Genomic DNA, 15160 nt, shown 5'->3' on the forward strand with positions numbered 1-15160 from the left:
GGTTCTTATGATGCAAATTTTCTGTTATGTAATAAATAACCCAGGCATTTTCCTGGCAATACGTTGTTTGGTTTGATTTGGTTTTCATTTCAGGCATGTTTAGTTTAGATTATAAAGCGATGATGAGCTTAAGTGGCAATAAACACCGTCCCTATAAACTGATTCACTCTGCAGTCCTCGCACTATTCCAAACACTAACAATGGTGATTGTCGTGACTGGACGTGTTGGCTGCCCTTCCCTTGAAGTTCATGGCGTCAAATGTTCAAGAGTGTATGCTCAGCTGGCTGGGCCCCTGGGTTCTCGAGGTCCACACCGCCCAGGGAGTCTGCAGGGGTGGGGAGGACTGAGCTCATCCAAAGGCCCTCATAATTCAAACGACGTTTTTACACAAGTGGTCTTGTCGTTCTGAAGGGCTGGAAACCCTCAGCAGAAAACTATGTTCTAACAGATCCTCATCAAAGGCTTATCTGCCAAATAACATCTATGGTTTGGCGGGGGAAAGCCAGCAGCCAGAAATGTCATGTTTTTTTATGCAGCGGAAGGGAATATGCTTTGAACTTCAAGGAAGCCTGGAATCAGATGGAAGGCAGCTGTTGTGCAAAAAAACAGCTTGGGGGTGGGGGGGACTAGAAAGCACATGTGGGCACCTGAAATTCATCTCTGGTCTTGTTTTTAAATGAGCGTGTTCTAAGCCTTTGCAGAAACCCAAATTCTCCACTGTCATTAACTCAGCATTACGGTAAAGGAGGTAAATCTTCACTAATATCAGGGTTGGCCAGTGCCCCAGGCAGCCAAAGTGGGGGACACAGCACCACGGAGCCCAGACCCCAGGGAGCCCAGTGCCACTTCCCCATCGCATCATATGTACTTCTGGGGGATGAGGTTTTGAGACGCGGAGCTTATCCTACCTTTGCAGTCATTGTCCTCTGTGAGCTCATAGCCAGTCCCACAGCTGCTGTCACGCTGGCAGCGGAAAGAGCCCACTGTATTGATGCAGGATTCTCCAAGCCGGCAGTTTTGGCCGCCCATGATACATTCATTGATATCTAGGAGAGACACAGGTGATGCAGGAGTAACCAGCAAGAACCACCGATCCTCATGCTTTATCAGAAGGAACGTACTAGAAGGCACGATGGGATCGATCCCCCGCATCCACCAAGTTCCCCGGGCGTGTGCGTATTCAGGCCGTGCACCGGAATGGAGCCCTGGGCACTCACCATCAGAGCAAAAACAAAATCAACGGGTTCTCTGCCCTGCTGATCTACTTCAGGTCTACCGCTCTTTCTGAGCATCTGCTAAGCAAGCACCAGGCCCTGCACTGGAGTCGTGTGATCCTAGAGAACCCCCTATTTGGGGCTAGCACCTCCCTCCATCTCCCCCATCTCACAGATGAGAGGCCAAGAGAGGCTGAGGGATATGCCCAGGGCCACTCAGCAGATGCTGGATTCAGAGCCCGGTCAGACCCCAAACCCAACCCCTTTTCACAGCACAGTGTTTACATCCTCCTGGAGGACAGCCGTGGCTGGAAGCCAGGCCCTGCAAACTCCAGGAAATGCTGGAAAGCCGGTCCTGGACTGTTCTTCACCTATGAATGGGGCCCCAAGTTGTGCAAAGCGGGCCCTGCCTGGCTGTCAAGCAGAGGCAGAGGCTCCCAGGGCAGGACGACGTTTACCTTCACAGGAGACGCCGTCCGGGAGCAGCTGGTAGCCCACAAAGCAGGAGCAGACGACCTCCTCCCCCGTGTCTCGGCACTGCTGTTTGCAGGGCCCGCCGCCTGGAGTCAGAGCAAACGTGAGCGGAGGCCAGGTGCACCCCGGAGACCTCCTGGGTTTTTCCAGGTGTTTGGATGGGGTCAGAGAAAGCGCCCTCAGGGTAGGCTGACACAGAAGGGCAGGCTCCCCAGGCTGGAGCCCACTGCAGCCTTCACAGCACCCTCCCTTCCCATGGGAGACCCCCCCCCCGGGGCTGCGGCTTCAGGTCCCAGCCCTGATCTGACAGATCGGGGGGTGTGCGGGGCCCCGATACCCCATTTCCACCACCACTGCCTCAGCTCCGGCTGCCTGCTCACCTGGCTCTCTGAGCATCCCTGGTACCACCCTCCAACCAGGCTTCCTGCAGGGCAGCCTGCGGGGCAGCCAGCGTGATGCCCAAAGAGCAAATTCCAGGGACAAAACCTCTACCGGGCAAAGATTCCAGGAGATAAAATTCTGACTGCTGCCCAGGGCCTGCAGGGCCCTGCCCACTTCTCCAGCCTCTTCCTTTCTCCCCGTACCCCACCCCATGGCCCACCAGTGCCCAGCTGCTGCGGGTCTGCAAGTCCCCGCTCCCACTGCCACAAACCCCCTGCCAATGTCATCTCCCTGGCTAACCCATCCTCAGCCATTGCAAACCAGCTATCCCCTCCCCCAGGGAGAGCCTTGCACGCCCCCCAGAGAGGATTATGAGTCTTTCTGGGGTTCTCTGCCCTCCCTTCCGCCTACCCCCAGGCCTCTGTGCTGAGCGTCACTGTACACCAACCACATCATTTTGTGATTAAACTGGCTCCCTAATGAAGGCCCAACCACAAGGCAAGCCACTGAATGTACTCGGGGAGCAGACATGCGGGAATGTTCCATAAAGAGAAACAAAGTCTTAGCATATGGAAAACAAAGGTGCAAGGCCCTAGTGACTTCTTTTTTTTTTTTGATGTGGGCCATTTTTAAAATCTTTTTAAAAATATATATATATATATGTGTGTGTGTATATATATTTATTTATTTGGTTGTGCCGGTCTTAGTTGTGGCAGGTGGGCTCCTTAGTTGCGGCATGAGAACTCTTAGTTGCGGCATGCATGTGGGATCTAGTTCCCTGACCAGGGATTGAACCCGGGCCCCCTGCCTCACTGGGAGTACAGAGTCTTAACCACTGCGCCACCAGGGAAGTCCCAAGGCCCTACTGACTAAATTTGCAAACACCTCTCTCATGAGACAAATGACTATTACAGATGGTACAGCTGGAGCTCCAGCAGTAAAATGAAGTATCACTCACCCCCATCCCCTAAGGGGCTCCCAGCCTTGGGGGTCACCGTTCACAGAGTCTGTGGGCTGTGGTGGGAGAGCTTTGCACAGCAGCTCCTCAAGCGGCCCCTTCTCTACAAGCCCACCCTCTCCCTCGCTCGACCATCAGGCTCCAGCTAGGAGGAGAGGAAGGGAAGGAGCCCGGGAGTGCAGACGACAGGGACTTATAGCTGACGCCCAGCCAAAGGGCTGCGGTCAAGCTCCCAGCGAGATTAGCACTGACTTTCCCTCGGGCTTCATTAACCACCAGCTAGCCCTGGGGAGGGCCAGTCTCACCTCGGCAGCGGTCATTCAGGTAGGGGTCCTCTTGTCCCTCCTCGATCTCAGAGGCCTTAGCTGAGGGGGAAGAGGTAAACACAGGTTTGTCCACACGCAGTGCCCAGGTTAACACAGAGGCGACGCCGAGCATCTTCTCTTCTTGCAAATATCAGGCAGTGATGCCTGTCAGTACATCTTACAAAAAGCTCAGTGTTCATTTTATCCTTTTTAAAAACGGAGTCATACTTATAAATGTAGCTAAATCTCTAAAAGATCTATTATAACAGAAACAGCACTGGCACAAAAGTCTGTCTGTAGTCATCAACTTAATGCTGAGTGTGGTTACATTGTCCACTTTACTCAAGTATTTCTGCAAATGCAGTCACGGCCCTACTATAAACTAAGTCACATCTTCCAAACTGAAACCAATGCACCTGGTAAAAGTTTATGGCTACAGGTTGAATTGTGTCCCACCCCCCAAAACCCCAGAAGATGTTGCAGTCCTAACCCCCAGTACCTGGAAATGTGACCTTAGTTTGGAGAAGGGTCATTGCAGACAATCAAGTTAAGATGAGGTCATTAGCGTGGGCCCTAATCCAACGATGAGTGTCCTTACAAAAAGGGGAAATTGGGACTCAGTGACAGATACGCAGAGGAAAAGCGGTGTGAAGAAACAGGGAGAAGACAGCCGTCTACAAGCCAAGGCATACCTGATGCTCCCAGAAGCTGGGAGAGAAGCCTGGAGCAGATGCTCCCAGAGGCCTCAGAAGCAGCCGGCCCTGCCGACACCTTGGTCTTGGACTGCTGGCCTCCAGACTGTGAGACAACACATTTCTGTGGTTTAAGCTCCCCAGTCTGTGGTGCTTTATTACAGCAGCCCCAGGAAATGAATTCACTTATTTTATACACTTTGCCTGCAAAGCTCAATGCAGTGCTGGGCATCAACAGTCACTCACTCAATTCATTCAACAAAGGTGTCTGAGTATCTGCTCTGAGGATCAAGCACTCGGCACAGACAAGGTCCCTCCTCTCAATGATTAAGATTCAACAGGGCAATAGGATAGAGAGGGACCCAGTGGGAGACCTAGGCCCTCATTTTAAAGGGTTGTATTCCATTGGCAATTCTCGTATAGAAGAAATGGATTAGTCCTTTTAACCTGGGTGGGTAGACCCAGGAATTCCTAGAATACTTGAAAAACCAAGTACTCTGCTGATGAGGACCTTCCAAAAGATGGAATGACAGTGATCACAATTCAATCACAATCCAACAGCCATTACATTACAACGCTGGGTGGGAAAGCATAAATCAAAGGTATCCCCAGCACAGCCACACCTACACAAGAGAAGCCAAGAGAGACAGAAAAAAGACTGGAAGGAAACGTGACCTAATGGAAACCATATTTATCTCCGTGTTGACTTCCTCTTCCTTCTACCTTCCCGTGTCTTTTAAAATGCCTACAGTGAGCACATGATACACACACACTAGAAAAGCAGACATCAGTAGAAAGACACATATTAGTAATTCTGCTGTAAGTTTCAGCATAACATAATTTATAGACACTAACTATGCATAAGGCATTATTTTTTAGGGGCTATTAAGATATGGTAAGGGTTCCTAAATAATCCAAAGAACTTTTCAGCTAGGGAGGAACTAAGCCAGAGACCCTTAGGGTGTGAGTCATATCTAGGTTAGGAGGCTGGGAGTACCTTTGCTCAGAATGTTTAATGTGGGTGCAACTAGAGATGATCATACTAAGTGAAGTAGGTCAGACACAGAAAGACAAATACCATATGATATCACTTATATGTGAAATCTAAAATATGACACAATGAACCTATCTATGAAACAGACACAGACTCTCGGACATAGAGAACAGACTTGTGGCTGCCAAGGGGGAGGGGGGTGGGGGATGGATGGAGTGGGAGGTTGGGGTTAGCAGATGTATGCTATTACACAGAGAATGAATAAACAACAGGGTCCTACTGTAGAGCACAGGGAACTATATTCAATATCCTGGGATAAACCACAATGGAAAAGAATATGAAAAAGAATGTGTGTGTGTGTGTGTGTGTGTGTGTGTGTATGTATAACTGAATCACTTTTCTGTGCAGCAGAAATTAACACAACATTGTAAATCAACTATACTTCAATTTTTGAAAAAGAAAGAAAAAAAGAATGTTTAATTTGGGGACTCTTCATTCACTTGGTGCATTCCATCCCAGCAAAGCCCAAGTCCCTGCCATGAGCCAGGCACAGGTCAGGGTGTCCAGACCCCATCCTCCAAAGGACTCATGGTAACAAGGCCAGGAGGACTCATGAGAAACTATTTATCACTCAGGTGATGAGGTCATCAAGATTTCCACAGCATTTTTCAGGAGGCAGCAAGCCTGGCAAAGAATGCTAGAAAAGGAATCTTGAACTGAGGCTTCCACAGCCTCAGTCTCCCAATCTGTAGAATGGACATAACCAAGATACACCCTAGCACAGTTCGTCCCAAAGGAACAGAGTTCTTTCCCCCATCTTAGACCAATACTTTGATCACTTGTAATACAGATTATTTAAAAGACTAAGATAAGAAAACAGACATGTAAGTTCCAATTTTATATTTAAACAGACATGTTACTCTATCAAATGCTTATAGAAGTTTCTAAAAGCTTACTCCCAATTTCTGTGCTTATTTTGCTGCAGGCCAGCACTGGTCTGTGGGCCCGCTACGGTAGCACACAGTAGGCCCACAATAAATGTCAGTGGAAGAGGAAGGCAGGTCTGTGTCTGGGTGAGGAGGAAACACAGGGAAGTCCTCATAGAGACATTGAGGAAAGTCTGAGGCAAGAAATGAAGCAGATAAAAGACAAGGGAGAAATAAGACATCTGGAGCAACAGAAACGCTCAGAGATCATTAATGAAACAAGACATAAATCAACAAAAGTCCTCCCTGGAGATACAGGAGAAATTCTCCACCAGTATGAAGAATTTGAGTTTGTTTAAAGTGAAAATGTCATCCATGATTTCAAAAGTCAAGGAACGAGCCAGAATGTGGTTCCAAAGCCCCTTTATGACTAAAATATCTGAAATCAGCCCCACGGTGGCCATGGGGCCCTGGACTTGAGAAATCAAAACAAAGAATGAAAGACTGGTCGTTTGACCGAGGACCCCAAAGCCACATGAATGGATGGCCTGACTTAGGGACCACTGGTCTGTGAGCTCGCCCTTCCGAGCCCCTTCCTGCCCGTTTCCCATTTTTAACAGAGGGCAGACGGGGCTCAGAGTGAGAAGGCAAAGGTCCCAGTCACGCAGCAAGCTTGGGGCAGAGCAGATGCTTGAAATTTTCCAGGGCTCTTTCCATTATGGCACAGGAAACCATTGCATAAGTGGAAGAGATGATTAGACAACCAAGAAGTTTCCTGAACTATGTAACTGAATCATGAAGCCCCAAGGTTTCAGGATTTATGTGGCTTCAGACAAATGGAGGGTGGAGACTGAACTGGTGGACACACAGCTGGGAGCCCTCTTGAAGCTGCTCTTGGGGTCATTCGCCCCTTTGCTGAATAAATATCTAGTGTTTGAATGCTCACAGCCTGCTATTAATGAGTGTTGCCCCTGCTATTAATGAGTGGAGCCCCCTGCCTCAGCTCCAGATGGAGAGATGGTACTGGCCAGGCATCAGAAGGCCGGCGCTCTCCCTCCTCTGTATGTCAGCCATGTGATCGTTTTTTTTTTAATAATTGTGATTTTTTTTAAGATTTTTTTTTTTTTGATGTGGACCATTTTTAAAGTCTCCATCGAATTTGTTACACTATTGCTTCTGTTTTATGTTTTGGTTTTTTGGCCCCGAGGCATGTGGGATCTTAGCTCCCCGACCAGGGATCGAACCTGCACCCCCTGCATTGGAAGGCGAAGTCTTAACCATTGGACCACCAGGGAAGTCCCTTGGCCACGTGATCTTGAGTGCCAGGTCCTCATCTGTGAAACAAGAGCACGGCCAGCCAGCCACGCTGCCCAAGGCAGTTGGAGGGATGGGATGAACTGTGATGGCAAACACTTTATACCCCTTCCCCCATTTGATCCCAGCAACCAGAGGAAGTAGGACTCTAATTATCCCCTTTTCACAGATGAGGGAACTGAGGCCTGGATACACCAGTTTGCCCCCCAAATACATGTCAGGACAGGGACATGAACACAGATTTGTCAGATCCCAGATCCCAAGCCCTCAGTTTCACTCCAGGACAGTGACAAATGTGAAACTGCTCTGACAACTAGAACCAGTCTGTGCTGAGTTAAGGCAATGGTAAATGTGCACGCCCACACTGCCTGTGATGGTGAATTTTATGTGTCAACTTGGTTGGGCCACGGTACCCAGATATTTGGTCCAGCACTAGTCTGCATTTGGCTGTGACGGTATTTTTCAGATGAGTTTGACATTGAAATCAGCAGACTTTGAATAAAGCAGATTGCCCTCCATCGTGTGGGTGGGCCTCATCCAATCAGGTGAAGGCCTTAAGAGAAAAACTGACCTCCCCCAAGTAAGAAGGAACCCTGCTAGCAGACGGCCTTTGGACTCGGGCTGCAACATCAGCTCTCCCCTGGGTCCCTGGCCAGTGGGCCCACCCTGCAGATTTCAGACCTGGCAGCCCTCACAACTGTGTGAACCAGTTTCTTAAAATGTCTCTCTCTCTCTCCAAGTCCTATTGGTTCTGTTTCTCTGGATGACCTTAACTAATTGCACTGCCCAAGAGGGAAGAAAGGGGGGAATTACCTGCTTCTTGAAGGTCCCCAACGTCCCCCGGGGCAAAGTCTGCTGTCTCCTGGCCCTTGACACAGCATGCCCGGAAGACCAGCCCACACTGGTAGCCGACCATGAGGCTGTACTCGCAGCTCTGGCCCTGGGCCTGGGCTGCCCTTCCCAGCAGGCAGCAATGGCAGCACCTCTGCAAACACAGGAGGAGACTCCCGTTGGGGAAGCCAGACACAGGACACAGCGGATCCCCACGGACCTCGCAGCCCCGCCGTGTTAATGCTCCCTGGACGATGATGACATATGTCTGACTTGGGCTGCATCTTCTACATGTTGGCAGGAAACAGCAAAGCAATCCGAGCCCGAAGCCTGCTGCCCCCAAATCTCGCAGGTCCTAATTTTGAAAGGAACCATAAAGGGCCTTATCCCAGCACACGCTCCATGATACCTGACTGCCCCCCAATATCTCTGCCGGCCCAGCTTCCACCTCCAGGAAGAGGGGGTTAGGAGAGGGCCTTCTGGGGCTCACACAAGAGCTCCCTAAGGGTCCATGACTTCTGCGTGGTCTGAGATTTCTCTACCACGCCTGGAAGGATGAATATGAGCCTTGTCTCTTCCCGCACCAAGTGAGGGTGGTTCAAGCAGCAGGAAGGGAACCTCGAGCCTGGTCATCAAGTGAGGAACAGAGTTGCTGCCTGTCACCTGGACCCCAGTGTTTCCAAAAGTCACAGCTGAATCCCAGGGACAACATTAACCCTGGCACATGAAAAGCCCCATTTCAGTCCTTATCATTCTAAGAAAAGCATAAGAGCTTTCCAGAAGGTCCATAGCAGGAGCAGAGGAGGGGTGGCTTTGCTTGAGTTTCGTAGAGGTTGACGGGTCTCCCCCATCCTGCTCATTCTACAGCCTCTGCTGCCGGAAAGAGCAGGAGCCTCAGTTACCTCCTCCACCTTTTAGGTCATGAGTCCCCCTTCCCGGAAACACAGACCATGCACCTGCCAAAGCGATGTTTCCACTCCCCTTAGAAAGTTCCATGCCTTTCTCTCAAGTCGGAGGACACTGGCGGAAGTGTCTGCGGGGCAGACAGCGTCTGCAGAGCCCCAACCCTTCCTGGGAGGCAGTCACTGAACACATAAGGTCCTGGCTCCCAGGCCCCCTTGACCAGATCACCCCGCCCTTGCCCCCCCAGCTCTCTCACACCAGAAGCCTCCTCCCATGAAAGCCCACAAAGGCTGAGGGTGGGCAGAGGGGCTCTGGACCCCCAGTTCCTCTACGTGGAATCTCCCTACACATTCCGACCCGCGTGGAAAGAGAATCCCCAGAAAGGAACCCACACACCCCCTCTCGGGATCCAGACTTCATTCCAATGCTTGCTCCTTGAAATTACTTCATGGCCTTCCTAACTGGGAACGGGGGCATCTTTCTTCCAGGGAATTCATTTTTGTCCCCTGGCACCTCCAACAGAAACCCAGATGACCAGGTTAATTAACTTTCGAAACTTGAGCGCCTTCTGGTCGGGCTGTTTTTCTCCCTCAGTAGGTTGCAAGAGAGGGACAGCCTAGTTTATTTGCAGGCTTCAGACCTGGGAACGCTCTCAGTAACCTTTCCACATCCGTGCAAAGATGCAGGCCTTCCACAGTGACAGAGGTCCTGAGTCACCTGGGCTGGACTTGGAGTCCCAGGATGGATTACGTCCTTCATTCATAGCTGACCTTTGGGCAGGGTTCCCTCTGGGCCAGATGGACCACAGTCCCAGCTCTGCCCCACCAGATCCCTCCCTTGCTGGTCCTGAAAGGACTCCTGCTGAGAGGCCACTTTGGAGTGTGGGCCTCTCTGAACCTCAGTTTTCTCTTCTAGGGCAGTTATGGAGGTCATGTGTTATCAGAGGTGTTGGTGGGGGCCCATCCTGAACTCTGACTAGTTCGGGAGAGCAGAGAAGCTGGAGGGCCTCCGGAGTGGGGTGGGGAATGCCTATCTGAATTGAGAAGAGGTTTCAGAAGGCCCTGAGCCCAGATAACCCCTGCTCTGACCTCTGCATTCCTGTTTGAAGCCCCGGGACTGACAGTCTTCAGGGCAAGGCTGGGTCACTCCATCCCTGTTTCCCCGGTGTTGGACAGGGCCCAGGGTGTTGTCCAGGGTTTACTGAATAAACTGGAGGAGGTGGGGAGACTTAAGTGTCCCTCCTCCCACCCTGAGTTGAGCAGAATGAACTGCTCATAAGGAAAGGCATCTGAGGTTGGGGGCGCAGGGAGCAGGGCGCCCCAGGCCTCCTACTGAAGAAGTGGCTGCTGAGCTGGGAGGGGCCCAGGTCCTCACCTTCACGAACATGGCCTCGAGGCTGGTGTTGTCACCATGTGGCACGGTGCAGCCGTCCTGCTCGTTGGCCAGGTTGATGCCCGTGGCACAGTGCAGCTCCTCTAGCTGGCTATGGCAGCACTGCTCCTGGACCATCCTGTGGGCAGAGGGGGGCAGGCTGGCCCAAGGGCTCTGTGGGGCAGGGGGCCCCACCAACTGGTACTCAGGGCCTGGCAGCAGTAGCCCCTCGGGGATGGGAGCTCTGTCATCTTTGGGTGTCCCCCCTTTCCCCATCCCCTCCACTCATCCACAGACACACACACAACGCCTGCATACAGAAGGTGCTCAACGGTGTTTAATTAGAAAGACTGGATGCAGGGTGGTGTCTGGGAGTGGCGTCGAGAGACCCAGTTGTGTGGCCAGAGCCCCAGTTCACCTCTCTGACCTCTGAGCCTCAGCCACAGAAAGTTCCCACCTATTTAAAAAAATGAAAACAGCTGATTGCTGACTCTGGGCCAGACCTTCTGATCCTTTATCAAGTTGAATTCTTCCCAACACTCATCTCCAGTTTCCGGAATCAGAGGAAACAGCTCCAGAGAGGTGGAGTGGCCTGCCCAAGGCCACGGAGTGAGGGATGGTGGCAACGGTGACACCGGGCCGTGGCATCCACGTCTCCCAGCCCCGTGGGGAGCTCCGGGAGGAAGCTCCTCGGAAACCCGAGGACACACGTGCACAAAAGCTTATGTCGACAGAAGGACCATCACCTCCCAGACTTGGCCCCTCAGACACAGCTCCAGGTGGTGAGGGCAGGCAGGTGACGGAGCACGAGGTGTGTGATCACAGGTGTGGCTCCCACCAGACCCCAAATAACTATAGCTCTGGCCAGAGCCAACAAGGGCAGGAGAAGCCACCAGACCTGCATCAGGCGGGAGAAGGAGGGGCCCCGCTGGGCTCCGTGGGCTGCCAGCCAGGCTGCCTCGGCCCCCAGCCAGCCCTCCCCAGCCTCCACCCTATGGTGCCGGAGCTCTGCACCCGGCTTCCCGTGCACCTCTAGAACTGCCCTCAGCCCGGATCCGGGACGGATTTGTCTGCAGAGAGACCTCCCAGATACTGCAGGTTTAGTTCCGGGCAACCACAATAAAGTTAGTCACATGAATATTTTGGTTTCTTGGTGCATATACAAATTATGTTCACACTGTACTGTAGTCCAGTAAGTGTACAATAGCATTATGTCTAAAAAAGCAATACAGGGCTTCCCTGGTGGCACAGTGGTTGAGATTCCGCCTGCCGATGCAGGGGACACGGGTTCGTGCCCCAGTCCGGGAAGATCCCACATGCCGCGGAGTGGCTGGGCCCGTGAGCCATGGCTGCTGAGCCTGCGCATCCGGAGCCTGTGCTCCGCAACGGGAGAGGTCACGACAGTGAGAGGCCCACGTACCGCAAAATAAATAAATAAATAAGTAAATAAAAATAAAATAAAATAAAAAAGCAATACATACCTTAATAAAAAAAAAAACCGGGCCTCCCTGGTGGCGCAAGTGGTTGAGAGTCCGCCTGCCGATGCAGGGGATACGGGTTCGTGCCCCGGTCTGGGAGGATCCCATATGCCGCAGAGCGGCTGGGCCCGTGGGCCATGGCCGCTGAGCCTGCGCATCCGGAGCCTGCGCGTCCGGAGCCTGTGCTCCGCAACGGGGGAGGCCACAACAGTGAGAGGCCCGCATACCGCAAAAAAAAAAAAAAAAAAAAAAAAAAAACCTTCCTTGCTAAAAAATGCTAACCATCATCTGACAACGCGGAGTTGCCACAAACCTTCAATTCGTAAAAAAAACAAAACAAAACAAAACAAACACGCAACCTTTAAAGCACAATAAAATGAGATATGCCTGTACTCTGCTACCACACATCCACTCATGCTCTCAGTGGATTTGCAAATGACAGGCATTTCACTGCACTATCAGGGAGAGCAGGCAGACATGCATCCATGGATCCATTCACTCAAAGATATTTATTGGCTGAACAGAAAACAAGGGGTGTGGAAAAATGGGACCCCTCATGCACCGTGGGTGGGAAGGTAAAATGGTGTAGGATGGCAGGTCCTCCAAAAATTTTAAATAGAATGACCATAGGATCCAGCCATCCCACTTCTGTGCATAAACCCAAAAGAATCGAAAGCAGTGACTCAAACAGATATTTGCACACCCACATTCCCAGCAGCGTGATTCATAATCGCCAGAAGACGGGAGCAACCCAAGTGTCCATCAAGGAATAGATGAGCTAATTGTGGTCTGTACATATGATGGACTTGGATTTGGCCTTAACAAGGAAGGAAGCCTTGACACATGTTACAACATGGATAAACCTTGAGGACAGTAAGCTAAGTGAAATAAGCCAGACACAAAAGGATGAATACTGTGATTCCCCTTATATGAGGGACCCAGCGGAGTCAAGTTCATAAAGACAGAAAATAGAAGGGGTGGGCTGGGGGAGGGCGGGTAACCAGGAGGTTTTGTTTCATGGGTACGAGTTTCACCAGGAAGATGAAGAAGTTCTGGGGCTTCCCTGGTGGCGCAGTGGTTGGGAGTCCGCCTGCCGATGCAGGGGACACGGGTTCGTGCCCCGATCCCGGAGGATCCCACATGCCGCGGAGCGGCTGGGCCCGTGAGCCATGGCCGCGGAGCCTGTGTGTCCGGAGCCTGTGCTCCGCAACGGGAGAGGCCGCAGCAGTGAGAGGCCTGCGTACAGAAAAAAAAAAAAAAAAAAAAAAAAAAAAAAAAAAAAGAAGTTCTGGAGATGGATGGTGGTGACGGCGATAGAGTGATGTGAATATACTGAACTATACACCTAAACATGGTTACGCTGGTACAATTTGTGTTATGCATATTTTAACGCATTTTTTTAAAAAATGTGGCTGTGGCCCTACTGTGTGCCAGGCCTGTACAGAGGCTTCAGGAACGGGGAGATGGATGGCCTGGTGGGGAACCTCAGCCTCCCACACCCAGGGGGCTTCTGGGGCAGCAGTTACTAAGCTCTACCCTGGTGGGGCTGGGCGTCCAGAGAGCTGCGCTCCCCTTGCTGCCTTTCAACTTGGACAAGGATTCACTTGGCTGCCTTGCTCGCCTCCTTCAGGTCCTGGCTCAGACATCTGTCCCCAGACGGCTCTATTTAAAATTGTAAACCTGCCCTGATCAGGAGACCCTGCCTCCTGTCCCTGGGTTTTCCTTTCCCACGACACCTCATGCCTTCTTACAAACCATAGACTTTACCATCTGTATCTTCTGTCGAAGAGATTTTGCCTATTTTGTTCACTGATTTATCTCCATCTTGTCCAGAATGCCCTCAATACGATTTGTGAAATAAATAAACAAAGGGGTTCAGAGAGTGACTGGTAGACTGAAAAACATCATCTAAGGATCTGCTTTAGGTTTTGGCTCCGTGTGTATCCAGATTCCTCCGAGAGACTCGTAGGCTTAATTCAACCCAAGGTTTGAGGCAAATTTATATTTGGGTCCTAAGGCGTATTGGCCCTCGGTCGAAGCCAGAATGCACGGCAATGCATGAGTTGAGGAAACGACCGCCCCCAGACGTGCCATGTGTTAGAGGCTCAGGCAGAGGCCAAACGTGCCCAGCTGGAGTCCATGTGTGCAGAGAGGGGCTGGCCCTCTGCGGTCCTTGCCAATCCCCTCGTCTGCCAGTGGCACCAAGCCCAGGCCTCTTGGGCCCCACAGAATCCTCACTGCCTTCCTTCCTCAACTCTACCCTGGAGGCTTGGCTTGGGGCTCGCCCACCTGTGTGACCCCATTCTCCTCATCCTGAGCTTAGAAGAGCACTGAGGATCAATAAAGATTTGCCGAATGAATGAGAGCTTAAAACTGGAGATCCTGGCAGAATACCACTTCAAGAGAAGAAAAATGACACCAGAACTACTGAGTTACCAAGTGGCTGGTGGTCTCTGTTTCTTGTATCTTTTAACTATTACTAGTAAGAGGACCCTCTCAAAGCAGATTGGATTTCTGACCTGCTCTCTCCCTTCTCTGCCTTCATTAAAAACGATAACCCAGGGCTTCCCTGGTGGTGCAGTGGTTGAGAGTCCGCCTGCCGATGCAGGGGACACGGGTTCGTGCCCCGGTCCGGGAGGATCCCACATGCCGCGGAGCGGCTGGGCCCGTGAGCCATGGCCGCTGAGCCTGTGTGTCCAGAGCCTGTGCACCGCAATGGGAGAGGCCACAACAGTGAGAGGCCCACGTACCGCAAAAAAAAAACAAAAAACAAAAAAAAAACCATAACTCTCCAAAAAAAAAAATGTAGATCATAACACAAATGCCTGCTGCATAGCCAAGAAGGTAGTTTCTCTAGAGTCTGGAGCCCACTGGGGATTCAAGATACCTCCAAAACTCAGTCAATACATTGGTGAGTAGAAGTCAGTAACAAATTGAGTTGTGACTAAAATGCAAATTCACAAGTAGGGCCCAGAGGCCACTGAGTCGCTGACCTCAGTTCCTCCTTCTGTCCGTTGAGGGGTCAGCTGGCTGATGCCTCACTTTGTAAGCCTTTGATTTACAAACAGGGCTCCCCGTTTTGGGTTGAATTGTATCCCTGCCTCTCACAATTCTATGTTGAAGTTCTAACCCCAGGACTTCCGAATGTGACTTATTTGGAGATTGGGTCTTTCATTAAAGAGGTAATTAAGGTTAGGGTGGCCCTAGTGCAATCTGCCTGGCAACCTTATAGGATAAGAGATTAGGACACAGACACACAGAGAGGGGAGACCACGTGAGGACATAGGGAGAAGGTGGCATCCCTAGGCCAGGAGAGAC

General features: G+C 51.2%; 1 protein-coding gene across 2 annotated transcripts in view; it reads right to left on the minus strand.

Annotated features, from left to right (window-relative positions):
• The window catches only part of FBLN1 (fibulin 1), a 78498-nt gene that overhangs the window by 46577 nt on the left and 16761 nt on the right, over nt 1–15160 (minus strand). For both annotated transcript variants that reach the window (XM_060112022.1, XM_060112023.1), the window contains exons 3-7: nt 10368–10503; nt 8073–8244; nt 3334–3393; nt 1674–1775; nt 910–1047 (exon numbers count right to left, since the gene is read on the minus strand). In XM_060112022.1, coding sequence (XP_059968005.1) covers nt 910–1047; nt 1674–1775; nt 3334–3393; nt 8073–8244; nt 10368–10503 — 608 coding nt within the window. The remainder of the gene's footprint in view (nt 1–909; nt 1048–1673; nt 1776–3333; nt 3394–8072; nt 8245–10367; nt 10504–15160) is intronic.

The sequence above is a fragment of the Mesoplodon densirostris genome, chromosome 11 (assembly GCF_025265405.1).
Source record: "Mesoplodon densirostris isolate mMesDen1 chromosome 11, mMesDen1 primary haplotype, whole genome shotgun sequence".
In the NCBI taxonomy this organism is placed as follows: Eukaryota; Metazoa; Chordata; class Mammalia; order Artiodactyla; family Ziphiidae; genus Mesoplodon; species Mesoplodon densirostris.